Source organism: Osmia lignaria, chromosome 2 (genome assembly GCF_051020975.1).
Source record: "Osmia lignaria lignaria isolate PbOS001 chromosome 2, iyOsmLign1, whole genome shotgun sequence".
In the NCBI taxonomy this organism is placed as follows: Eukaryota; Metazoa; Arthropoda; class Insecta; order Hymenoptera; family Megachilidae; genus Osmia; species Osmia lignaria.
Window position 1 is genome coordinate 12,591,901 of NC_135033.1, and position 24,710 is coordinate 12,616,610.

A 24,710-nucleotide genomic window follows, 5' to 3' on the forward strand; every position below is an offset into this window, starting at 1 on the left:
AAAATAATCTTATTGTTTCGTTCACGTTAGGCGTAATAAATATCATACTGACAAATATGTATACAACAAAATTACTATTTAACGCGAAATAAAAATATTTTTAATATTTGAAAGTTGATATATATTAACAGCCAACGTTTCTTATACGATTCGCGTACAAAGCCAGCAATATGTATCTTTCTTACGACTTTGTATACAAAAAGAATTGTCTTAGAATCTCGCGTACGGATATTTACTGCGCATTCGGCGTCTCGTTGCACGACCTCTCCCTGTTTCGTTATTTGGTCCTCTCGTTGCGTGTCCTCCACGTATCATTGTTTGCCCTTTAAAATATTTATTCTTGTGCATAATGAAAAAAAAAAAAAAAACACACACACACACACACACACAAATATGACACAATTTATTATTTGTGATTACAATTACCTCTGCCGCTAGCTTGACTTTCCCAAACAATTGGTGTAGGCCGAGTACCACGCGCTGTTCTAAATGGTGATCGTGCTGATCGTCGCCCCGAATTGCCTCTATTGTTACCATTTGCTGCAGCTGCAGCCGCAGCTGCTGCTGTTCTTTGACGCGTATTGCTAGACGGAGACGCTTCCGCTTCACGACTTTCTTCTACTTCATCTTCCACTATGTCGCTTCCTGGTTCTTCGGTTCCTTCTCCTGCATCTACTGTATCGTCATCTCCGGAAATTAAGGGACCAGCTTCTTCTGTACGTTTTTCACTTTCTGAACTCATACCTATATACATATAAATAGATAATCATTTGAATAGCATAGGGAACTATTACTCAAGATTAGAATTTATAATCATTACCTTCGGTAGGTGTTGTACTAATAGATTCTGTAATTATTTCAGTTTGATTATGCTGCTGATCGTCAATACCGAGTACACGAATACTGGGTGGTATCGCAGGTTCTTCGCTAGTATCACCTGTACTACCTGACAGTGGTGTTACTGAAACTGGTGTTTCTTGTTCTTCAGCGGGTCCGCTACTTGTCTACAAATAAATTGTCTTACAACGTCGTAATACTGTGTAACGATGATACGAAAAATTTTTACCGAAGGTGGTAAATCAGCCGCTGGTGAAACTTGCAAAGGTGTAGTAGGTACACTACGACCAGTACCACCGTCTTCTAATTGAACAAGATCCATTCGCGTATCGTCCATACTTTCTTGAACAACTGGCGCAACACCGGAACTGGACGAACCAAATATTGTTCGAGCTGTTGAGCCGGAAGGAGTTGATAACGAAGGAGTCGAGGATGCTGTTGTTGGCGCAGACGAATCTCCGAAGGTAAAACGTCCTTGAGGAACTTGTGGTGAACTGACAGCTTCTCCAAAACCATCTCCTCGGCGTGGTACAAACAAAGTTGGTGTACTTGGTACTATACTATCGTCACCTCCATCCTCGTACCCTTGCTGTGGCTAAAATTTATTGCAATATCGTAAAAGAAAATTCTTTTCTCTGTTATCTGTGCAAAAGTACAGATAACATCCAAGACGTACCAAAAGAAGATGTTGTTGCTGTTGTTGCCTAGGCATAGGCGCAATTCCCCGTGACAATCGAGTTGCAAACGACGTGGCTGGTTCTCCCGTTGGTCCAGCACTACTAATTGCTTCTGACTGTTGTTGCTGTTGTTGATTTATCGGCACCGTTGCTTGTGCTTGTCTAGAGGCTTCTACGCTCGTAGAATCTTCTCCCATTATAATTTCAACTTCGTTGTTATCCCTTTCCACTTCTACCTCGACCTCGTAAGGCATTTCTTCTTCTTCTTCTTCCATCTCTTCGTATGGATCGTTATCAAACTCTTCCTCTTCCTGAGTTTGATGATTACCTCCTCCTTCACCTTCGTCACAATCTACCACAACTACGCATCCTTCCTCTACCTCTTCGTCTTGATCTCTTTGACTCGACGTGGGTACCTAAAAAATTTAACAGATAAGTTATGTTCTTAATAGATAAACATTATTCGATGTGTTTTACATTTTCATTATTTAAATTCACCTGGTACTCGACCTCTGACGCACTCGCACTGGCTGTAGATGGCATCTCTTGTCTGGTCCGTTTAGTTTTAGGGCTAAGAACTTGTTCCTGTCTACTATGATCAACACCTTCTACAATTCCAGATCCAGATGCCGTAGAATCGAGAGCTCTAGGACGTTTATGTCCTGTCGAAGCTTGGGATGTACTCACTGACTGAGTAGAGCTACTGGCTACAGTTTGCTGTTGATCACTAGCTGCAGCTTGTTGCTGCTGCTGCTGTTGTTGTTGTTGTTGTTGTTGTTGTTCGACCCTTGGACTTACTAATGCAACAGTTTGTTGTTGTTGCTGCTGCTGTTGCTGCTGCTGGCATTGTTGTTGTTGCTGCTGCTGCTGCTGTTGTTGTTGTTGTTGTTGCACGCTAAGGGTTTCTGCACTTTCTGGATCTTCTCTTTGAGTCGACTCCGCTGACTCGCTCAGTTGTGGTTGCACAACGAGCTGACGCAAAGTGCTAGGCGCTGTCTGTGAGGAACTACTACTAGTGCTGGCCGGTTGAAAATCTGGAAGGCTGCTAGTTGGAGAACTCGTTTCAGTAGTGTGCACCACTTGTTGTTGCGACTGTTGTTGTTGATGAGGCGCAACCATTACCGGTGCGCTAGCGGTTGTAGGTAGAACAGCAGCTGTTCTAGATTGCACTACTACGCTCATAGGACGAATACTTGCTAACGGAGTTTCAGCACGAGCGGACATTGGTTTAATATTGGCCGTCGGTGGTTCTGTTGTAGCGCTAACTCCGCTAACACCGGCTAATTGTCGTTGGAATTGAGTAACTCTTTGTAAAAGAGTTTCTTTCTCCGCTTGAATTTCGGCCTTTTCATGTTCCAAACGAGAAATTCTACCTTCCATTTGAGATTTAAGCGCTACAAGTCTAGCATCGTGTTCAGCAGTATCCGAATCGGTAGTACCAGATTCAATTTTTGCCTTCAGGTCAAGGAGTTCTTTTTCACAAATCTTCTTCGATTCTGTTAATTGCATAATCTTGGTCCTTGCTCCTTTCAGTACCTGTTTTGCGCGTTCTTCTTTCTCAACGCTCGTTTTATTCATGTTGTCGATTTCTTTTTTCAAAGCCTCGGCTTCACTTTGTACAACTACCATCTGACGAGACAATTCATCAATCTTTGAAGTTAATTCTAAATTCGCTTGACGCAATTCTTGTCGACCTTCCTCCCGCAGTTGGTCCTCGCGTTCTTGAGATATCTGAACGGTATCTTCAGTTCCTGAAGTACCAGACGTCATTCGAGTCTCTTCGGATCTACTCTTCTCTTCCTCTACCGTTTTCGCTAGTTCCTCAAACTGAGTCTTGTATTTCTTTGCTATCTTTCTAATCTGAATTTCTTTGTTCTTAATGTCATTTAAAACAGTCTCCTTATCGCCAAGTTCTTTTCTTAATGTTGCTAGATCTTTAGCTTTGGAAGAGGAATCTGCAAGAGCTTCGTTCAAATCTTGACCTAATTTACGTGCTTCTTCGGAAACTTTCTGTACTTGTTCACCTTGAACTTGTACCTGTTTCTGAAGTTGCGATAACGACTCTTCTAATTTAGCTTTTTCTGCCTTTAGTTGATTTAATTCTTCTGCACGTTTAGCGTGTACCTCGCGTTCAGACGTGAGCAGTTTGCTAAGATTTTCACGCTCCGTCTGTAATCTACGCCAATCTTCTGGACTAGTTTTGTTAGCTCTTTCTACCAACGTATTAGCTCTTTGCCTCCATCTAGTCGCCTCACCCTTAAGGCTTGCATTCTCTTGCAATAACGCTTCTGTTTTTGCTTGCAAATCTCTCGAACTGTCTCGAAGTGGTCCTACTTCTTCCGAAAGTGCAGCTACCTTTACGGTAAGCTCTGATACTTTTGCGCTTAAACTATCCCTTTCTTCTCTAAGGATTCTATTAGAATCTGTTATTGCATTCAAAGTTTCAACTTTTCGTAATAACTCTGCATGTTTAGATGTTGTTACTACATCAATTTCTGACTTTTCTCTTTCAGAATTAAGGACGGTCTCCGTTTCTTTTAGTCGTTTCTCTACAACCTATATAAAGAAAAGCATGTTAATTGTGGTAGAAAAAGGTCGAGAAAGAAAAATACCATACAACACTAACCTCTACTTGAGATTTCAATCTAAGATTTTCGGCTCTTAAAACATCAAACTTTGCTACTGCCAAATCCTTTTCGCGTCTTAGATATTTCATTACTCTTAATAACTGTTCGGCAGATTTAGAATCATCTTCGAGTCCACTAAAGCTACGATTCATTGTTTCTAAACTAGTATCAAGACTTTCCTGTTCGTTTATTTTCGATTGTTGACTATGCATAATTGCAGTTTTATCGCTTAATTCTTGAATTTGATTATGTAAAATAGCATTCTGTGTATCCAAATCTTCTATTCTCTTTTGCATTTCTTGAAGTTCTTGAACTAATTTTTTCTCTCGTTCTTGATAAGCTATTCTTTCAAGGTCTAAAGCTTCTACAGCTGCATTTCTCTCTTGACTTAAGCTTGTTACTTTTTCTTCTACCGCCTGTGTGTCTTCCTTTAACTTTGCCAACAACTGTAAGTAATTCAATTAGGAAAAAAAAATATACATATTATTAACTAAACATTTTACTTCATTTTTATTTGCACCGTAAAGAATAATTATATTTACCTGAAGATCTGCTGAATGCAATACCATTTCTCTAGCATATTTTTCTTCAGCTTCTTTAGCTGCCATTGAAGCATTTTGTAAATCACTTTTTACAATTTCTAACTCTCCCTTAACTTCGTCTAGTTCTTCAAGCTTTCTCTCTGCATCAGCCAATTTTTCTCTTAATTCTGAATCAGTTTCTTGTCGACCGCTAGAAACTTTTGCTAACTCTTCTCCTAATTCCTGAACTCTCTTCTGAAGTGATATTATTTCTACGCGTGCTTCCTTTAAAGCATTTTCTAATTCTTCTTTACATTTATTATGTTGCGTGGTTAATTCTCTTAGCTGTGCTTCGGTGCTTTCCGCTATATCACAATACTGTTGACTTTGTTGCCGTGCACCTTTCAATTGTTCTGACAAAGATTTTGCTTCTGCCTGTGACGTTGCAAGTTGCATTTCAAGTTCTTTTAATCTCTTTACGAGATTTTCATCACCTGCAAGTTTAAATAGGAGGCAGAGAATTTTATTTATAATCATCAACTAAACTTTGAAATATTTACCTGTATATCATATATACCTACCGTTAAAAGGTTTGGTTATCGAATGAGTAACAGCTTGTCTTAGTTTAGCATTAAGTTCTTCGATACGTTGCGTATTCTGAGAATCCGATTGTCGAGCCTGTTCCAATTCCGCACGAATTTGTTCAGTTATATTGCGTTCTTCCGTCAATCGTTCCTGCGCTGTAGCAAGCTGTCTTTCCAAATGTCCAGATAATTCTCTAAATCGATCCTGTTCTTCCTGTAATCGTCGCCTCAATGCTGCACACTCCCTTGTTGCGTCGTCTAAACGCTGTTCGGCACGTAATTGACCTTCAGCTTGAACACGTTCTAAACTAGCTTTAATTGATTCAACATCTGCTTTTAATAAAGCTTGCGTCTGACGTTCTCTTTGATATACTTCCCGTTCTTTCAAAAGACGCCCTTCGGAGTCACGTAAAAGTTGTCTTTCTTGGCGTATATTTTCTAATTGTACTTCGGCACGGGATAATCGGGTTTGAGCTGATAAAGCTTCATCCTTCAAAATCATCAAACTTTGTTCGTGCTTGCCAATTGTCACATTATAATTAAAACATTTTTCTTCGAGTACTTTTATTTGAGATTTATAAGAAGTAACATTTGCTTGTAGTAGATTAAATCTATCATTAGCTGAATCTAACTGTGCTTTTAATCTACAACATCGAGCTGAATTAGCTTCCGCTTCTTTCCTAAGTCTTTCCACTTCCTCTCCTAACATGCGTTCGTGTGCTGCTTTTTCCTTTCTGTATGTAACAAACTCGTCTGTAATCTGCTTTAATTTAGTTTCAGTTTCTGCCAACTGTCTTTGTAATTCTTTTTCTTTATTAACGTTGTCCTGACTGACTGCAGATGCCTTATCTGTAACGGATTTTTCTTCGCCCTCTTCTTTTGTTTCCTCTACCTCGTTCATCGAAAATTCTTTCTTGTCTGATGTACCTGTCTGTTTCAAGCATTGTTGATACATATTTTTATACATATCCCGCTGTCGTAAAAGACCATCGAACATTTTTGCTTGCCTATCCTGAGCAGCTTGCATATCTTCCAATTGTTCTAAATATCTGTTGCGATTTTAACAATGTGAAATAAATAAATACAGAAATAAGTAAATTATTTGTAAGAAAATTACAAACCTATCCAGTTTCTCTTTCATTTCTCCAGAATTTATTTCATCGGTTGCCCTTTCAATTTCTTCTTGCCTTGACGATAACGTCCTAACAATTGACAACAATTTCTGATTATTTTCTTGCAATTCTTCGATATCTTTAAAAGTGACAAGCTTCTTGCTAATAATTTCAGATGAAGCAAGATTATCCATATCCATTGAATTTGAAAATTCACTTGTATGCGCAGTTCCCCCACTTCTGCTCTCTTGGACTTCTTTCAAAAGGAAGCATACCTAAAAACATTAATTACGATATTAATATGTTTTAAAATATGTAAAAACAGATACAACTGGTGTTCCTTACCTGTCTAGCTAAATCTGATAATTCTGTTTTCAACCTCTCATTTTCTTTAGTATGATGTTTAGCAAGACGATTTGCTTCGTCCGCTGTTTCTTGCAATCTATGATTTTCTGCTAAAAGTTCGTCTAATCTTGATGTAAGTGTTGCAATATTAGCCACGGCGTTTTCATAATCTTCGCGTTGTTGTTGTAGAATAGGAGCTTTTTCCTCTACTTCTCGTATAATAACATCCATTTGTGATTTTAGACGCTCATTTTCTTCTCGTTCCGAAGTTAGTTCATTTGATACATCGACTAATTGTGTATAAATCTGGGTAAGACTTAAACCTTTTCTCAAAACACGACTAGCTATGGCTGCTGTAGGTGCAAGTTGTTCAACAGCTTGATCTAATCTCTCTGTAAACAATTGTGAACCGTTAACTGTGAACGAAACTGTTAAGAAATAATAGTGACCAATTACCTTGTTTAATATTTTTAAGCAACTCATTTGCATGACTTAATTCTTTCAAAAGTTCATCTATCTTTTGCTCTTTTTCTTCTAATTCTTGTTTATGTTGTAATTGAAGTTGATTGTGCGTAGTTTCTAATGTTCCATATTGTTCTGTAGCAGTTTCTAATAATTCCTGAAGTTCTTTAACTGCACCGCTAAACTCTTCAGCTTTTGCATTTGCTTCATCAGCCATACCTTTGTACAGATCTGCTAATCTAGTTTGAGCACCAATTTCTTCTCGATAAGAAGCATGCATAGAAATTTCATGATTACGTTGTTCTTCTAATTTTTGAGCAAATTCGTCACAGCGCCGTTGAAGAGATGCGTAAGATTCTCGTAGTTGTGACGTTGCTTCGTTAGCAATACGTAATTCTTCATCGCGTTGTGCCAAACGGGTATCTGTTAATAGAGCTCGAGCAGAAGCTTCTGCTCTTGTTGCTTGTAATTCTGACATTCTTTTTGCTAACTCTTCCTCAAGACCTGCCATTTGTTGTGAAAGTAAAGCCCTTTCTTGTTCTAACCTTTTCTCCCTATATAATGCAACATATTTATTAAATGGTATTTCACATATTTATTTCCTATAAATACATACTTAAATTCAAGAGTCATATCGCGGCTTCTAATTTCTTCTGTCTCTGTTAAAGCTTGACATTTTGCAGCCACAGCATTTTGCAATTGAGTACCTAAAGAAGATAGTTCTGTATGCATTCTTTCAATTTCTGTATCTCGCCGTTCAACCTGTAATTGCAGTGCATCTCTTTCATCCACAACTGTGTCCCTATGTCTGCGTAAGTCAACATTTTCCTTCTCTAACCTATAATATTAAATTATATTAAATAAAACGAATATAAACATAATTTACACGATCTTCAATTTTATATCTGTCAGATATTTAGACCTTTTAACCGTTTCTTGTAATTTTTGTATTTCATTTTTAGTCTGGTCTAAGTTGATCTGTAACTCGGTAGTATATTTCTCTGCTAATTCCAATTTTTCTTTACATTCTTCGAAATTTGATTTTTCCACTGCCAAATCTTTTTGTAATTTATCTACAGTTTGATCTAAAAAATTAAATATCAGTCGTAGAATTATTATTATTATTATTATTATTATTATTATTATTATGCAACTAATACTAATTAGCTAATTTTAATATTACTAAAACAAAATTATATCCAGAGTGTCACCATTTGATCAAATCTATCACCCATATTTTTATACATAAAAATATCATTCATGTTTAATAGAATATTCAAATTAAAGTGTTAAATAAATGCGGTAAATTCTTATAAAAAGAGGTTAACTACGCCATGTAAATAAACCGGGTGATCGTTATTGTGACAAAAACTACAAAATTCAATTCAAACATACCAAAATTTTTTCTATTAGTTTCAAAAACTGCTTTCGCAGTAATATATTGTTCAAATTTCTCATTGAAATATGCATTTATCTTTTTAACAACACCTTCTGGGATTTGTGTCAATTCTTCTTCACTTAAAACTTCTCGCAACACATTGTGTTCGTTTTCTTCTGTTTTTTCCATCTTTTACGTTGGATATACCTTATGAATTGCGTAGATCTTTCTTCAATGATAAATTCGTATTTTATGTATAATTGTGTTCGAATAAAGGCACATTTGATCAAACATTCATCATTTATTACCTTCTCCTCTCACAATTGCTATGGCTTCTGTAAAACCATGTAAAACTGACGCGAAGACGCGAATGGCTACTACTTTAGCGTGCTTTAGCGTTATAATCAACCGTATTTAGCGCTGGTGTGCCAAATTTTCGTTTAATGTAAATTGTTGAAATATTCAAGTATTGCATATACATACAATTTATCTACTTATAAATAAAAATCCACAATTTTTTATATTACATTTTGTATATCATTCACACAATACATATTTTATATATTTTCTTATTTTGAAGCATTGCTTTCCTTCCTTCACGATTAAGAAGTTATAATTTCGCGCCTTGTTTAAAAATATTTTCTAGAAAAGAAATATTTAGATATTATGAAATTATATTTATATAGTTATCTTCCTTTTTAATTATTTAATTATACATTTAACACAATATTTATATTTATTTTAGATATTTGTTTTGAAAGGAGTAACCAGTGAATCAGAACTAAAGAAGATACAGAGTTTCAACTATTTATCGCATAACCAGGAAAGAGGAAAGCATTAATATATTTATATATTTATTTATATAAATACATATCAATATTATATATGTGTATGGATATGCGAATGGTATTTTCAATTAATTGAAAATAAAAAAAAAAGGTTATGCTTTCTTGAAGAAATTTATTAACACAAAGCATGTTTTCTTTAAAAATAAGTACTATCTTGAAATCAAAAAGTTTTATAGGTTATATAGATAATTACTGTAATTACATTAAACAAGAAAAACAATGTTTATGGATGTTGCAAAACTATAATCACAGTGGCTGTACAAATATTGATAAAAATTACTATTTATGTTATAAAATGAAACAATTTAATACAAGTGATATAAATCTTTTGCATTTTACAAATTGTAATAGAAAGTTTTGTACCAATCCTTTGCCAAAGGATGGTGATGTTTTTGGAAACATTTCACATGAAAAATATGAAAAAGTTCCAATGGATGAAGATGAGGAAAAAGAAGAAAATTTTTCAAAACGTACTAAAATTCCTATAATAGAAAGATTAAGTTACACAGATTATTGTAAGCTTATTAAATCATATATAGATTCAAAGAATGTAAATGCAGCATTAAATGTATTAGATTTAATGAAAGAAAATGGTGATAAGCCAAATGTCTTCATATATAGACTTTTACTTTCTGCATTTGCGTTACAAGGAGACGTAAATCAATGTTTTAAATTATTTAAGAAAATAAGAGACAGTGGTTTAGTTCCTTCAGCAAGGGTATATACTTCTTTAATTCAAGCTTGTGCTAACACAACTGATTCAAACATTGCGGTAGAACGTTTGGACTATTTAAGAAGATACTTTCTTGAGAGAAAATTAATGTTAAATGTAGTGCATTACTGTGCTCTTATCAAAGCTTATGGTCGGCATAACAAAGTTTTAACTGCCTTTCAAATAGCAGATGAAGCAAGGGATAATGGTATCATTTCAAATAGTATAGCCACTTATTTGTTTCACGCAACAATTGGTGACAAGGAATCTGGATTAAAATATGCTTTGGGTTTGTGGCACAAAATGAAGAAAGATAAAATGAAATTTAACATATTACATTATAATCTCCTTTTGAGAGCAATTAGAGATACAAAGTTTGGGGATTTGAAAGTAAATGATACTTTAGTATTAGAATCACCCGAAACTCAAATTCAATTTAAGAATGTAGAAAGATCAGATTTATTAGATTCTCCACCAGTGTTGAGTACTTCGCTCCTTAAAATGCTTACAGAATCTAAACATATTGTGGCAAATGCTGATACTTCAGAAATAGATGTAGTTAATAATAACAAGTTATTGTTACAAAATCTGGACGACGCGTTGCATTCAAAACGATTAGTTTTATTTGGTGGAGTTGAAAAATTTATAAATGGAATGAAAAGTCGTGGTGTATACCCTGATACAAAAACAATCACATTACTTTTAGATTTACTTCCGCCCACAATAACGGCAGAAGACTATTTTCTTAAGTACCTAAAAAATAATAATATAAATGTAGATATTACATTTTTTAACATGCTTATTAAAAGGAGATGTTTAAGAAGAAATTATATGGATGCCAAAGTAAGTACTTACAAAATAATGATATATTTGTTACAGTATGTAAATTCTATGTTATTAACTTATATTTATTTGCAGGCTATTCTTAATACGATACAAAGTTATCATTTCACAGCCAATATCATAACATTTGGAGTATTGGCTATTGGATGTAGAAAGCTTGAAGATGGAAAAGAACTTTTAGAACAAATGGATAATATTGGTTTTGCACCGAATTATACAATTTTAGAAACATTGTTACACAATGCGTGTGCTAATAAAAGGTTTTCTTATGTATTATATTTGATGAAGCACATATTGGCAACTGAAATTAAACCATCAAAAAATATGTTACAATTTTTAAAAAATTTTGATGAAATGATATTAAAAGAAATAGAAAATAAGGTATACACATTATTTCAGAAGTAACTAAAACTGTTTGTTCAAAAGTAAATAAATTGATGTTTATTATTGTTTTAGCATAACTACACTAATAAAAGAATATATTTCACCGAAGCAGATTATAACCAATTTAAAATATATTACGAAAATTGGAAAGAAAAGCTAGGAATAAATACAGATTATTGAAATGCTCAAACAGGTTTCATTAACTTATAGTCTGATTTTATTTTAATTTAAACTGTATAGAGTTGGAACTTTGATAACTCGTATTTGTAAAACAAAACAAAATAAAATAATACATTTACAAATACGATATGGATTAGTAGCTTCAGTTGTTTCTAAACCTATGAAAAATACAGAAAAATTTGGTAAGTAGAAACTATTCTGTATAGATGTAATATTAATAATGAAATTTTTTATTTCATAGGACTTTTATAACATATACACATCAAGAAATTTTGTACTGCGATAGTACACCAATTAAGTCGATTACTAATAATAATAATAATAATAATAATAATAATAATAACAATAATAATATGATATAATTCTAATAAGACATTTTTTTGATATTTCTAAGTAGGAAATTATAGTCTTCAATTATTAATAAACACTTTAATTGTCTAAATTAATTAAATTAACGAAGATAAGGAGGGCGGGGTTCTTGCGTCCATGGTCGACTTCTTGTTCCTGTACTGATAGCACGCGAAGGGCAAGTTCCGCGAATACTAAGTTTATTATAACCCGTAGGTCCGGTTGGTTGTGCTCCACATGTTTCTAATGCTACAAAGTCATCAACATGAAGGGACGGTGGTCGTGAAGTGTTTGGTGGTCTTGATCTAAATGGATCTGCTCCTCTACCTACGCTTCCCACCACTGGACCGCCTCTTAAAGAACTGGTAAATTGTGTTCTACCTCGCATAGGTGTAACTATAAAAGTAAGAAAATATGAGATATTTTTGTTTAAATATATAGGATGTTTGAATTATATCGTTATCATCAGTAACAAATATATAATTTACCGAATGGTTGTTTTATTTTAGAAACAGGAGATGATTGTTTCTGAACATCTCTAGTTTCTTGATCATCAGTTTGAGTTTTTGATTGCAATGGTTGAGTAGCATCATCAGGAGGTGTCTTGGAACATAAATTTTGAGCTTCTGTCAGTAAATTAAAGTCAGCAGGTAGTAATTCAGCTGCAAGTGCTAACAAGTCCACTGTGTTTTCATTTGAGGCTTGATTCGCAGACGCAAATGTAAATTTCTTTGGACGTTTAGAAGTAAGATCCGGAGTTCCTAAACATCGTTGGGAAAATTGATTTAATAGAGCTTCTGGAGTGGGCAATAATGGTTCCAACATTTCTGGAATAGGTTCTTTCTCTTCTTTATCCTCGGCAGACTTAAAAATTTCCACCAGCTCTTGTGCACTTTTTATTTTTTCCAAAGGATGTTCATTTTTATCCCATAATATTAAAGATGCTAGTTGCTGTACTCGTAAATATAAAGATCTTCCTTGCGATTCAGATGCAATTAAATTTTCTAAGAACAATATAGTTAAATCTACAACAGATTGAGCTTCTGGATCTTCTAAGACAGAAATATGCTCTAGTAATGATCGTAATGCATCAGGATTATTTTCTAAACAGCTTTTTACATGGTATAAACCATAATTATGACTAATAAGAGAGAGAAGTATTCGAAGTGTACTTTGTAATATCTCAGTTTCAAATTTCGTACTACTAGCTAGTATATCGATAAGGGCAGCCAGAATGAACAAAAGTGGTTCTTTACTAGGTACCGAATGTGTAAGTCTTTTTTCAAAGGGTTCATTTGTGTCTTCTTGCATAAGACTTAACGTACAGTCACATAAAGTTTCAAAGATACCAAGAATTTCGTGTTGCATTCTAATATCATTTGTATTTTTAAGTGCTATGCACATCATTTCAATGACAGGTGGATATTTCTGATCAGATTTCACTTGCGCTCTAGACGCAGGACTAGTTAAAGTTAACAAAGTGGCTTTCATAGGTGCATGCCTCGCAAGTTCGCCAAGTAACGCAAGAATTAAAACATTAGTTTCTAAAGGAGTAGCAGCTATAATACCATCTAATAAACATCTTCCTACGAGTAAAGCTGTAGGTGCTGCTAAATCACTTAATTGCTTACATACTTTTGCCAGAAGGACTAATAAATCTTTGTTCCAACTGGCGCAAAGCAATCGCAATGTTTCAGTTAAATTACTAGCTTGAGCTTGTAAATGAGCAGACCAGAGCTTTCTAAGCCCTAAGACTCGGGCGGCATCTTCGGTCATAGTTTCTTTCAAAGTTAAAATCGGTGGTAACAACCTTGTTAAGAGTTTTAAGCCAGGTATAAAATTACATGGACTCAAAGAAACCATTTTAAGCACTTCACCTAACATTTGTGTCCATAATGATTTTGCTACATTTCCTGATCCATCCGAGTCTACAGCCTGCGTGAATACCAAAAGTGTTCCTACTATTTCTTCGGATAAAGTTTGTACAATTCTAATAGGGGGGATAGCTTCGACTAACGAATATACCCCAAGTAATGGAACTACAGCTGTTAAATCTTTAAAATCTGTGGCCATACATTTTACAAGACGCTCCAGTAAGGCTCTTGTTAATCTTATACATGGAAGAAGTAACGCGACTAATGCCAAACCTCTTCGACCTGTTAGAGCTGCACGGTGTAAAAATGGTTGTTCATAAAATTCTGAAATATTTGCCATAACAGCGATAAGAGCTGTTAAACCGTCGGCAGCAAATAACTGAGTTAATGCATTTCTATATTTTAATTCAATGTAAGGTTCCATTGGATCAATGTCGTTAGTCGAAGGAAAAACAAGATAATACAAAATTCTACATGCTGTAATTAACTGTCCTGGAAGGGAAGCAGCCTTATCTGCATTTTTTCTGATACATGTAACAAGCGGAGAAACATCTCCATAATTCCAATGCGATGGTTGCGCTGCTACAGACAAATATGATGTAACATCTTTTAAAACAGCCTGAACTCGTGATTTTTCTAAAATAATTGCAGCGCGATTTTGAAATACTTCAACTCGATCAGAATAACGTATTGTTGCTGATACAATTTCCGCAGAGAATTCACAAAGATTTGGATCAGAAAGATAGGGTATCAAAATATCAATGAATTCCCCTGTAGAAAGAACTGTTATTATAGCCTGCAAGCCTTCAGGAAATATTAAAACAGAATGAAGTTTGTTTAATGCTATCCAATCAGTAGGTTGATATTTTAAACGTAATAAATATTGAACAACCTGAAGCCGCCAAGCTAAAACTGAACCTGCTCCAGGCAATTCGTATTTCAAAGCTTTCAAAATTAATTTCGTAACTTCTGGTTCCTTTAACAAATATAATAAACCTTCTTTTGTGTCTGAAACACGTAGCAGAAAACGACGAGTAGCTTTAATTAAATTTAAATCTGATTTTGGAGAAGTGAGCGCAAACAAAATATGATAGAGAAGTTTATGATGCTCGAAATATGCTATTAAATGACATCGAGGATTTCGGTTATGTTCACGTTCGAATTCCATTTGTGCACCCGCAGGAAGCTGACGTTTTGGTTGAGCCATTAATGTTGGTGCACATACATATGTGTTTGATAATTCAGTGATGGCTAATTCATCAAGTTCTTTCAATTCGTCAAGAAATTCGTACGTGTGTACTTTTCGCAACAATGAACTTAAGGCATACTTTAATCTTGCTAATTTTGCCGTGTCCAGCATCGTTAAAGCATTTTTGTATAAATTATTGTTTGATTTAAGAAACTCTTGAACAATTATAGGGCTTATTAGCGCAGCATCTAGTGTACGAAGAGCGGAAAGTTTCACGGGAAGTGCTACATTTTCGCGCATGCACAATGCTAGTAATTTGTAAGGTGCATCTACTTTTAAAAGTATGTCTGGACCTTGGGGAAGCTTACACAAAGTTTCGGCTAGTCGTACACCTACTTTGACATGGCGAACTTTATAAGCTGGTTGAGGTTGTGCACGAGCAAGATCCGTATCTAAACCAGCATTCACGATATTAGCCAAGTCACTAAAATCTGTGTTGTTCAAGTGAAAAGGGCTAAGTATCGCGCATAAAGATTCACAATTATGAACGAATGTCTCTTTTTCTTGACCTGATGCATTATTAAAGTGTAAAACTGACTTTGATAATGACTGTAATATCTCGTGTATCTTATCTAACATTTCCTTGCTTATATGGCACTCTTCAACGATGTTCAATGATTCATCCAACTCCAATAAATCAGGTGGGTTTAAGGAGTAGATGTCATTCAACTGTGCATTGTCACATTCGTATTCAGCAGCAGCTGGTATATCATCTGTCATTATGTCTTCATCGGATAATATGGGTTCAAATGGTTCTCCTGTCTCTTGTTCACCTCCATCCTGTTCTCCTTCCTCTTCTTCAGCCGATATTGATTCAGGACTTAGCGATACTAAAGACTCGGAAGGTGGTGAAGAAGGACGTTTTGTAGATTTTAGAGTACTATTTGTAACATCTTCCTCCCAATGTCCTACATCTGTTTTTCCAGTATCTGATGTTGAATTTCTGGATGATTCAACTATTTGAATTGGTTGTATAGGAAGCGGGGGTGTTGCTGCTACGCATGTTTCCTATACATTTCATGAAAAGAGTTCATGATAACCATTGTAAAAAGGGATCTCTTACATTTTACATACTTACATTTGAATTTGACTGTGCTTGATTTTCATAATACCATTCGGACTGTTGTTCTGAAATTTGGATAGTATTTTCTACGACTTCCTCCAACCCAGTCACGCAAGCTGCAGAGCCAGCAGCTGAGCTAATAATTTCTTGTGGGTTATTCAAAGATTTTGTTAAAGTTCCATATACAGCTAAGGTAATGGTAGTATACCAGCCTCTTAATACTAAACCATCTGTTGGTATTTGTTTTCTCTCACATTCTAACTGAATATGAATATTTTGTTTATATTCTAACTCTCCAAGCGATTCAAACGTAGAAGCTCCAGGTTTACTTAAATCATTTACAAAAAATTCAATTTCAAATTGTGATGGATTTGTTGCTCTAAATTAAAATCAGATAATAGATTAACTTTAGTGAAGCGGTTTTTTTTTTTATATGCAGAATAAAAATTAATGAAATTATTAAATACCCTAAACGAACACCTCCAGGAAAATCTGCTTGTACTCTAGCACCTAATGGAATAATTCTAACTTCACTGATATACACAGGTTTGGGAAATTGCACTAAATCCAGATTGAGTTCCTGAAAAACATATTATTATTATTATTATTATTATTATTATTATTATTATTAACATTATCACGACTGTATGACATTATATCACATCTTACCTCAGAAATATCATGTGAAAAAGTGTCAAAAAATAACAATTCTGTGTTATCCATGTTTTGTTTATTTCAGTATAAAATATTTTGAAGCAGCATCTTCTTCAAAAGCGATAGATCAAAATGGTATTTACATTATTTTACCCTATAAAACAACAATTTCAAATATATTTTAATGTTACACCTAACCTTGGTCATTTTTCTACATAAACATTTTAATCATAAAATTGACCTACAAAGAGAATATTATTTATCAGTGATATTATTAAGTGCAACTAAAATTATTTTATCATGAAATTGGAAAAAATGTTTAATAAGTTATTGATACAATGTTTATAAATGTAATTCAAAATTTAACACTGAGTCTATTACAATTAAAGGTTGAATGCTTTTGTATCAATTTAAATATATTGAAACGTACAGTGATAAAATGAAACTGAAAAATTGAAATTTAAAAGCATTAACTTTTAAAAAACTGATTAACACTACTAAATCATACACGTTGTTCTTCTGTGTATATATGTATATATATATATATATACTTTTATAATGACATATATTTATTTATTTTAACAAACGCCATCTGGTTTGGTTTGATACCTTCGGTTCTATTCGTTCTACTTCGTTATGAGAGAAATTGTAATGACTAATACCTGTGCAATCTCTCTGCGAATAACTTTTTTTTTCCGTTGTAAATTTTTGTTCGCAATAAAACGTAAAGTTCGTGTATTTTATACATCAGCCCGATTTTAACGGGTACTTTTTATATGTATTTTATAAGTAGTACTTACTTACTTATTGAATAGCTGTGATAACGAGATAACTGATCTGCGTCGCTGGTTGCGTTCTTGATTATTTGTAATTTGTTTTAAATTGTGATACGGCTACAATGAAACAAAAATTATATTAGATCAGTAAGTGTAAGGAAAAGTTTTATTATAATTTATACTATGAGACAAAGAAATATTGAAAACACTACAAGTATTATTAACGTTAATGTTCATAATATGCTTCTTTGTATTTTTTTTGAAACAATATGTATAGTTAAATTTCAGTTTTGAAACAGGTGAAAAGTTTTGTTAACGTCATTTTTAGATTCAATGCCATGTATACTCCCATTTTATAAATTTCCAAAGAATAAATGAATTATATATTTCAATAAGCGTTTGACTATTTCTTGTTTATTGAAATGTTTCATTCTATTATATGATTAAAATTATTGTATTTTATATTTATATTTATCTCTTGTATGACCTATACTTTTGAATTGCAAGAAATTAAATATGTTTGTATATTAATAGATAATAATGATAAATGATTTGTTTACAAATATCTGATGTGATAACTATTTATTTTTAGGAATGGTAGCTGCTGGAGCCACAGTTTTAATGGCAACCAGTGGAGAAAGTTCTTCGAATGGCTCGCAAAATGATTCTATTAAATATGAGAATCAAAACATTTGTTCTCCTTATAATGAAATTTCAGTTAAAAAGAATATAACACCTAATGTTATAAATAGTAAGTATACTATATTTTAAATTTTTCCACTTGTTAAATATCATATGTTTATCGTTCAAATTAATTTTAATAAAAACAATTGCTAAAGAATATGTCAATTTTTGATGTATATGTAATGTACTTCACTTTGATGGAACTGATTGTCAATACTTTTATAATAGAAAGTAAAAGTCGTAGTTCCATATTGGAAAAAAGTAATCGATCGATTCCAAGATCAGAAAATAAAGAAAGTAAAAATCTTACATTATACAAAGCAGCACCAATTCGTGAGACTAAGACTTCCAGATTAAGGGCTGCTTCAATTATATCGCCCAATGGTATGTTGCATTTATTAGTTTCAACAGAGTATATCTTCTATCTTTAATATGAGATTTAATATATTTTATGTTTTATTTACACAGGTGGAACAGTGTTATCAAAAAAATTAGGTATGTCAGAAACTTCTGCTCCTTTGGGTCTCCAACCTAGCAGTAGTTTATCAATTAAAGATGTAAGTAATCGCATTTAATATGGTCACCAAATATGCATGGTAACTTGGAAATTATAAAATGTATAATATTATTTTCAGGAAAATTCAATATCAGGTAACAATAGTATTATAAATTCTGCGAGAGAGAGAGATAAAAGTTATAAGCGAAAATCGTATTTAAATCGATCTCTTAATATGGAGACAACAGGAGATCGCTCGTGTCAGTGTAAGTGATTTAAAAAGTTAATCATTTTCACTTATATTTACCTGTCAGTTTTAGTAAATTAGTGTTCACAAAAATTTTAATATGTATTTTAGCTGAATATAGCGTTAGACAAACCAGAAGACAATCAAATAAGCAAGGTTACATATCTGATACAATATCTACTTCAAATTCTAGTAATCAACATCAAGCAACAAGTAATTTAGATAAAAAACCCTTTGCGTCAAAGGTGGCTTACAGGAAAGTTAGTACTCAAAATGTTACAACTTATCCAAAAACTTGTACATTGCCTTCTGTAAATACATCTGCAAATGTTAAATGTTCAAATACGCAACGAACTAGGTAATAATTGTATTTTTATTATTGTTGCTTTTCCTACAAGATATCAGATTAATGTAAACTTCATTTCAATAACAGTGGTGGTCATAGTGATTCAGAAGTTTCACGAAGAGTTGATGCATTAACAGCGTTAACAAAATCCGCTATAGAACGCGTGGAAAGACTTACATCGCACGCAAATTTGCCAACAAATTACGGACCTCAATTGGAAAACCATACGTCCGCTGTATCATCTCAAGGAAATTCTTTCAATAGTACAGAGAGTAACGCAAACAATGCACGTGTGTTGCAACAATCATCTCCAAGGAAAAGCTCTATTTTAAAAAAATCAAACGAAGAACATTCTCAAGATGGATCGTTAAGTATGCAACATACGCCAGTTTCAATTCTTAAACATAAACTGTCTGAAAATGAAGTGATTCAAACTGTATCCAGTTCTACTCATACTGTTTTACCTGTAACATTTTCACCCTCTGTAGTAGAGCCAACACATAAAAGACATGGTATTTTAAAAAAACGTAGTAGCCTAGATGAAAGTGAAATACTTCGACGGCGTAGCTGTTCGCCAGACATTTCGTTCGCCGATAATACTTATTCTGAATTTAGACCAATATTAAAGAATCAAAGACGATCATCCTTGGATGAAATTATCAAAAGGGATCAGAGTCCAGATCCGCAACCTACTTCTATATTAAAACGAAAATCATCTAGGGAGGATGATAGAGAAGATCGTTATATTGCTTCTTTAGAACCACAAGGTATACTTAAAAGAAAATCTACAAATAGCGTGCGATCAAACAACGTTAATCATCACGTGACCATTACAACGGATGCAACAAGTGTGAGTGGTCCCGAAATACTTGATAGCTCCGAGGTGAGGCCAATACTAAAGAAGAAGCACAGTAGAGAAGAATCATTTGGTAGCGATCCACCATCTATAGAACCACGACCAATATTGAAAAAGAAGTCTAGCACCGAATCGGACGAGCATGACGATAAACCTAAAAAGACGATTTTAAAATCAACTCGAAAAAATTCACAAGATGAATGTAACGAAACAGAATTGACGTCACCAAAAAAGTTGTCAATGCTTAGAAGTCGTGTTTCACAAACTAGAACAAGTGGAATAGTGGAAAACGATCCTGTACGACCTATATTGAAACAACCTGGCTGTAAAGACAATGAATCGCGAGTCCGTTTGAATTTATGTGACGAGATAGTTATTAATGATGATGCATGTTCGAAATCAACAGATGTATTTTTGCGAAAAAGAGCACAATCTGTCGGTCATATACAACCATCTAATATTCCTCATGAATTTACTGGTGTACTTAACAAACGAAGATCTCTTGAATTAATATCTGTAAATGATACATTAGAAGAGAAGTCGCAAAAAAGGTTAACAGTAAATAGCAACTGTTCCAAAGCAGATATTTCTCTAGATAGTGAGAGTGCCAATACTTGTCTCACTTCCTCTGACATACTGTACAGGTATGTGGTACACTTTCTATAAATACATGATTTTAGAAATTAATTTACAATGATATAATAAAAACTGGCAATTATAAAATGAATAAACATTGAGTTATTTAAGATTATTCTTTTTTTTATTATTATTATTATTATTATTATTATTTTTTTATATATTTTTTTTTTTTTAGTATTTTGAATATTTGTTTATACCTTTGACATAGTAATACGTTCAGTAAGACTCTGACTCTGTGCCAAGTTTAATTATAGATCAGCTAGCAATTCTGAAAGCTACCAGAAAACAGAGAAGCAGAACATGTACATACACAATCTGTACGTTTGTTTAAAAATTAATTCTGATTTAATGTAGTCTGTTAGAACTTTTCTTGTTTTGTTTAGATGCAATTCATGATTTACAAAAGCTTTTAAGTGATAAATGTATTTACTTCTTATTAATCCTTAACCGTTTTCGGTTCCAAGGTGTATTTGAAATGAAAAATCTTGTCGAAAAATGCCAAGCAGCGCGATCGTACTTGATTTATTTACACATCAAGGTGAAATGTAGTGGGTCTTTTCGACATGAAATCAAAACAATGCGATCGCGCTGCATGGGGTTAAAACGGTTAAAATAAAGATAACAAATCAATATTGCATTTAATTACAGCATAAGAAAAGAAAACTTACCAGATAAGGAAAAGCAAACTGCTCCAGTATTTGAAACTGAGACAGAAAACAAAGCATGTCTTTATAGTCTTTCTACAGATGATAGTAGTACGAGTGGTATGCTTCCTGGCAAAATAATGGATAACAAACAGTATTCAAATGATGAAACGCTATTGTTACAAAGGAAATCAGATGATTCGGATAATCAGGAAAATAATGGTGTACATCGTAGTAACAGTGTTTCCAAAATGACAATGCATTTCAAAAGTTTACAAGAAAAAGCAAATTCTAAAGAAAAAGATGGTTTACCTCAAAAAGCACAAAATAAAGGGTCACATGGAATACAACGTTATAGAGAACGAAAATGTCAAGGGAATGATAGATTTAACACACAGCCAGTAACTTTGCAAGAAGTACAGGAAGCAGTTTTACAAAATCAGCGTAATGCTACATCAGCTAGAGATCCAAAGTCAACGGAAAATAATTCAACTGACGATGAGTTTGATCCTTCTAAATTAAGTTTGGCAGAACGAGTGCGTTTATTTAATCAGAAAATTGATACTGAAAAATGTTCCGTGTCAAATAATATATCAATGGAAAGGCATTCGCGAAGACGGCCGACTACTCGTTATAAAACGCAGCCAGTTACATCTGAGGAAGTTGAAGTAGCGTCGCGAATATCTCCATTAAATCCTGTTAATCAGTCCTCGTTAGATATAAGTAAGTATTAAAATAAAATGAATGAAATAATAAACTATCATTAATGTATGTAATGTAATTATTTCTCTAAAACTTTTATAAAAATGTTGATGCTTTTTAAGGTAATTTACCAAAAAGCATTTTAAAAACTATACCATTACATACACCTAGTGTACCTCGAGCAAAAAGTCCTGAACTTGAAGGTATGAAGTTAATAAAATCTGTACTTAAAAAGGAATCCGAAGAATCAGAACAACGAACGTCTGAAAATTGTGATGCTTTACCACGTTCCATTTTAAAATCTAACTTAAAAATGGAAGAAAATAAGGTAATATATATTTAATATTGATAAAGCGAAAGTATTTCTAATCAGACTAAGAACATCAATAATGATATAAGATCTTATATGTAGACAGGAGGTGGAATTAAACATAATTATTCTACACAGTACGATCTGAGTTGTACATATAAAGAAGATAATAGTAAAGTAGGTAAGTAGTAAGAAATTGGATAAATATGTCCAATATCTTTCCATAAAAGTAACTTTCATCGTATACAACAATATTCATATCTTCGTTAGGTGACTTTGATAAATTTCAAACTGAAATTACTTCATCCAAAACTCATGAAGAAACGGTTCAAACATCGGATAATACACCCGGCGACGATTATGAAGCTGTATCTTCTTTTACTTATTCTTCTGTTTCAAAACAAACCAGGTAATAGATTTTATATAAATTTATTTATATATTAATTTAAAATAGGAGACTCCTCTTTTATATCGCATTAATATTTAGTTTATATTAATGAAGCATTCTGTAAATTGTAACAATGTCTGCTCTATTTTTTTAAGTTTTCAGTATACTTTACCAAATGCGGTTTTTACACGTCGTAGAACGTTCTTTCTATTTATTACTACAATTACTGATAAGATTACATTATGTAAAAAAATGTGAACGTGAACACACGTGTATATTGTAATTAACTATTTATAGGTATGCTTCATTGTTGAAGAGCGCCAGTCACCATACGATTAGCAATAAAGCGAACGAAAGTGACTCGTGTCCTGCAGGAATACAAAAGCAACATCCTGTAGCTCTTCCAGGATTATATCGTAGTGCAACACAAGCAATACCAACAATAGATACTAATGATGGTCCAAGCATGAGTATCGCAGAACGATTAGCTGCACTTCAGCGTAGTGGTAATACAAGTTGGAAAAGACGCATAGCACCGGAATCACCTAATCCATCTGTAATATTTTTTTATATTTGGATTATTTATATCAAAGTGGTTCTGTTCTAAAATTTAAACACCTTAAACACGTTAACTGTAATTAATTAAAATCAACGATTAGGATGGATTATCTGCTGGTTTACTCAGTAAAGAAGAATTAAGCATCAAGCAAGGAGTACTAGCCGATCGTCTTGGAAAATTAGAATCTGCTACAGAAGGATGGAAAAAGAGAATAGCTGCATCGGATGTAACAAAATTTACAGTAGCTGGCAAAATGAAGGTAGAGCTACCAGAACATTTAGATCCAGGACCATCTTCGCCACTTATTGAAGTTACAGGAAGTATTACAGATAGGAAGAAGAAAACACCTAGGCCCGAGCGATTTAGAGCGAAAAAGGGTAATATTCTTTAATGTAATTTAAATTAAATTAGTAAGTAGAAAGAAAATCTTGAAAGTGCAAAAATGTATTCTTAAATAGGTTATGCAAAGGATGTTGTATCTATGCCGACTAGCCCAAGCAAAGATTCATGTATCAAGTCCCGAGAAAGCTTTTCTGAACCTACAAGCGAAGACAGTGGTCCGTAGTTTGTTTAATAGTTGGGTAATTGTGATTAATGTTTGTATTCAAGTGCTCGTTTATTTTATTAGGAGAAGAATTGAAAGTAGGAAAAAATGTATCACCTGTTGTATCAGTACCTAAGATAGATGATGAAACATTCACTTCCTTCTTTACTGGAATTTCATTAAAAAAATGTGAAACTGAATCAATTGATTTAAACGAAAGCGATTTTGACATGATTACATCGCAATCTGAATTGTAAGTTCTGCTTTTCTTATTAGTGTCATTGATTATGTTTGATATTGTATTTTTAATAAATTTTTTATGTATTTATAGATTAGTTCAGAAACGAAATATACACCTAAAACGACGACGTGTCATGTCTAGAAATCCTCTTAAATCACTTGCTGCTCGTACTGATTTGAAATCAGAATATACTGAGATTCGGACTGGTATTGCAGAGAAGGTAATGAAACAATTAAATATTGAAAAACGTAAGTCTTTATGATATTTTATTACATATTATTAATTTCATATGATGTGTTATTTATATCTCATTGTATTATTTTATAGTAGCTAAAAATTCGTCGTTAGCAATGGAAGCTTTAGCTGGCCTAGCTTCTACCGAAGACTTTAGTAATATAACACTAAGAAATGTTGCAGAAACAAATATTTCAGCGAATAAACTACAACCATATAAAGATATAATGTTGATTTTAATTAAGGGCAGGCGTCACATACAAGTAAGATTAGTTGAGCCAGTTGGAGAAAGTATAAACAGCGGCGATAATTTCATTTTAGTGACAAAATCGGAGGTAATTAAGAG

General features: G+C 33.4%; 4 protein-coding genes across 10 annotated transcripts in view; 2 read left to right on the forward strand and 2 right to left on the reverse strand.

The window, feature by feature from the left end:
* Mgtor (nuclear basket protein megator) lies at positions 1 to 8,932 on the reverse strand. Its single transcript, XM_034330010.2, has 15 exons — positions 8,561 to 8,932; positions 8,088 to 8,250; positions 7,782 to 8,003; positions 7,160 to 7,719; positions 6,704 to 7,095; positions 6,368 to 6,633; positions 5,244 to 6,295; positions 4,684 to 5,156; positions 4,141 to 4,587; positions 2,013 to 4,070; positions 1,514 to 1,930; positions 1,067 to 1,432; positions 821 to 1,004; positions 427 to 744; positions 1 to 323 (listed from the first exon to the last, which is right to left on the reverse strand). Exons 1-15 carry the CDS (start codon positions 8,730 to 8,732, stop codon positions 211 to 213), a joined length of 7,203 nt encoding a protein of 2,400 aa, XP_034185901.2. The 5' UTR covers positions 8,733 to 8,932; the 3' UTR covers positions 1 to 210.
* Positions 8,865 to 11,864, forward strand: LOC117606950 (pentatricopeptide repeat-containing protein 1, mitochondrial). Its single transcript, XM_076690243.1, has 5 exons — positions 8,865 to 8,988; positions 9,289 to 10,946; positions 11,022 to 11,327; positions 11,403 to 11,692; positions 11,752 to 11,864. Exons 2-4 carry the CDS (start codon positions 9,519 to 9,521, stop codon positions 11,508 to 11,510), a joined length of 1,842 nt encoding a protein of 613 aa, XP_076546358.1. The 5' UTR covers positions 8,865 to 8,988; positions 9,289 to 9,518; the 3' UTR covers positions 11,511 to 11,692; positions 11,752 to 11,864.
* Positions 11,823 to 17,622, reverse strand: vir (VIR_N domain-containing protein). 5 transcript variants are annotated; one of them, XM_076690236.1, is made up of 6 exons: positions 17,503 to 17,622; positions 16,714 to 16,852; positions 16,512 to 16,624; positions 16,060 to 16,423; positions 12,347 to 15,989; positions 11,823 to 12,254 (listed from the first exon to the last, which is right to left on the reverse strand). In XM_076690236.1, the coding sequence occupies exons 2-6, from the start codon at positions 16,765 to 16,767 to the stop codon at positions 11,962 to 11,964; spliced, it is 4,467 nt and encodes a 1,488-aa protein (XP_076546351.1). In that variant the 5' UTR covers positions 16,768 to 16,852; positions 17,503 to 17,622; the 3' UTR covers positions 11,823 to 11,961. The 5 variants fall into 5 exon arrangements, with proteins under 5 accessions (XP_076546351.1, XP_076546350.1, XP_034185918.2 ...); XM_076690235.1 differs by lacking the exon at positions 17,503 to 17,622 and adding an exon at positions 17,361 to 17,484; XM_034330027.2 differs by lacking the exon at positions 17,503 to 17,622 and adding an exon at positions 17,308 to 17,370.
* The window catches only part of Svil (Supervillin), a 10,709-nt gene continuing 3,479 nt past the window's right edge, over positions 17,481 to 24,710 (forward strand). The window contains exons 1-17 of one of the 3 annotated variants that reach the window (XM_034330011.2): positions 17,481 to 17,621; positions 18,067 to 18,225; positions 18,387 to 18,542; positions 18,627 to 18,715; positions 18,794 to 18,920; positions 19,013 to 19,259; positions 19,335 to 20,747; positions 21,391 to 22,109; positions 22,211 to 22,416; positions 22,501 to 22,579; positions 22,669 to 22,807; positions 23,084 to 23,342; positions 23,446 to 23,722; positions 23,804 to 23,902; positions 23,974 to 24,142; positions 24,221 to 24,378; positions 24,458 to 24,699. In XM_034330011.2, coding sequence (XP_034185902.2) covers positions 18,069 to 18,225; positions 18,387 to 18,542; positions 18,627 to 18,715; positions 18,794 to 18,920; positions 19,013 to 19,259; positions 19,335 to 20,747; positions 21,391 to 22,109; positions 22,211 to 22,416; positions 22,501 to 22,579; positions 22,669 to 22,807; positions 23,084 to 23,342; positions 23,446 to 23,722; positions 23,804 to 23,902; positions 23,974 to 24,142; positions 24,221 to 24,378; positions 24,458 to 24,699 — 4,536 coding nt within the window. In that variant the 5' untranslated portion in view covers positions 17,481 to 17,621; positions 18,067 to 18,068. Of the gene's footprint in view, positions 17,628 to 18,066; positions 18,226 to 18,313; positions 18,543 to 18,626; positions 18,716 to 18,793; positions 18,921 to 19,012; positions 19,260 to 19,334; positions 20,748 to 21,390; positions 22,110 to 22,210; positions 22,417 to 22,500; positions 22,580 to 22,668; positions 22,808 to 23,083; positions 23,343 to 23,445; positions 23,723 to 23,803; positions 23,903 to 23,973; positions 24,143 to 24,220; positions 24,379 to 24,457; positions 24,700 to 24,710 lie in introns of those variants that run through there. The other 2 variants (XM_076690210.1, XM_076690212.1) reach the window with 2 other exon arrangements.

Excerpts from the sequence above, each read along its gene's own strand:
- Mgtor (XM_034330010.2), bottom strand. The coding sequence starts at position 8,732 with ATGGAAAAAACAGAAGAAAACGAACACAATGTGTTGCGAGAAGTTTTA. Across the intron at positions 7,096-7,159 it reads GCTTAAAAATATTAAACAAG|AGAGATTAGATCAAGCTGTT; the intron begins GTAATTGGTCAC and ends AATTGTTTACAG. Across the intron at positions 5,157-5,243 it reads GATAACCAAACCTTTTAACG|GTGATGAAAATCTCGTAAAG; the intron begins GTAGGTATATAT and ends TTAAACTTGCAG.
- vir (XM_076690236.1), bottom strand. The coding sequence starts at position 16,767 with ATGGATAACACAGAATTGTTATTTTTTGACACTTTTTCACATGATATT. Across the intron at positions 16,424-16,511 it reads CCTGGAGGTGTTCGTTTAGG|AGCAACAAATCCATCACAAT; the intron begins GTATTTAATAAT and ends ATTTTAATTTAG. Across the intron at positions 15,990-16,059 it reads AAGCACAGTCAAATTCAAAT|GAAACATGCGTAGCAGCAAC; the intron begins GTAAGTATGTAA and ends TGAAATGTATAG.
- LOC117606950 (XM_076690243.1), top strand. The coding sequence starts at position 9,519 with ATGTTTTCTTTAAAAATAAGTACTATCTTGAAATCAAAAAGTTTTATA. Across the intron at positions 10,947-11,021 it reads GAAATTATATGGATGCCAAA|GCTATTCTTAATACGATACA; the intron begins GTAAGTACTTAC and ends ATTTATTTGCAG. Across the intron at positions 11,328-11,402 it reads TAAAAGAAATAGAAAATAAG|CATAACTACACTAATAAAAG; the intron begins GTATACACATTA and ends TTATTGTTTTAG.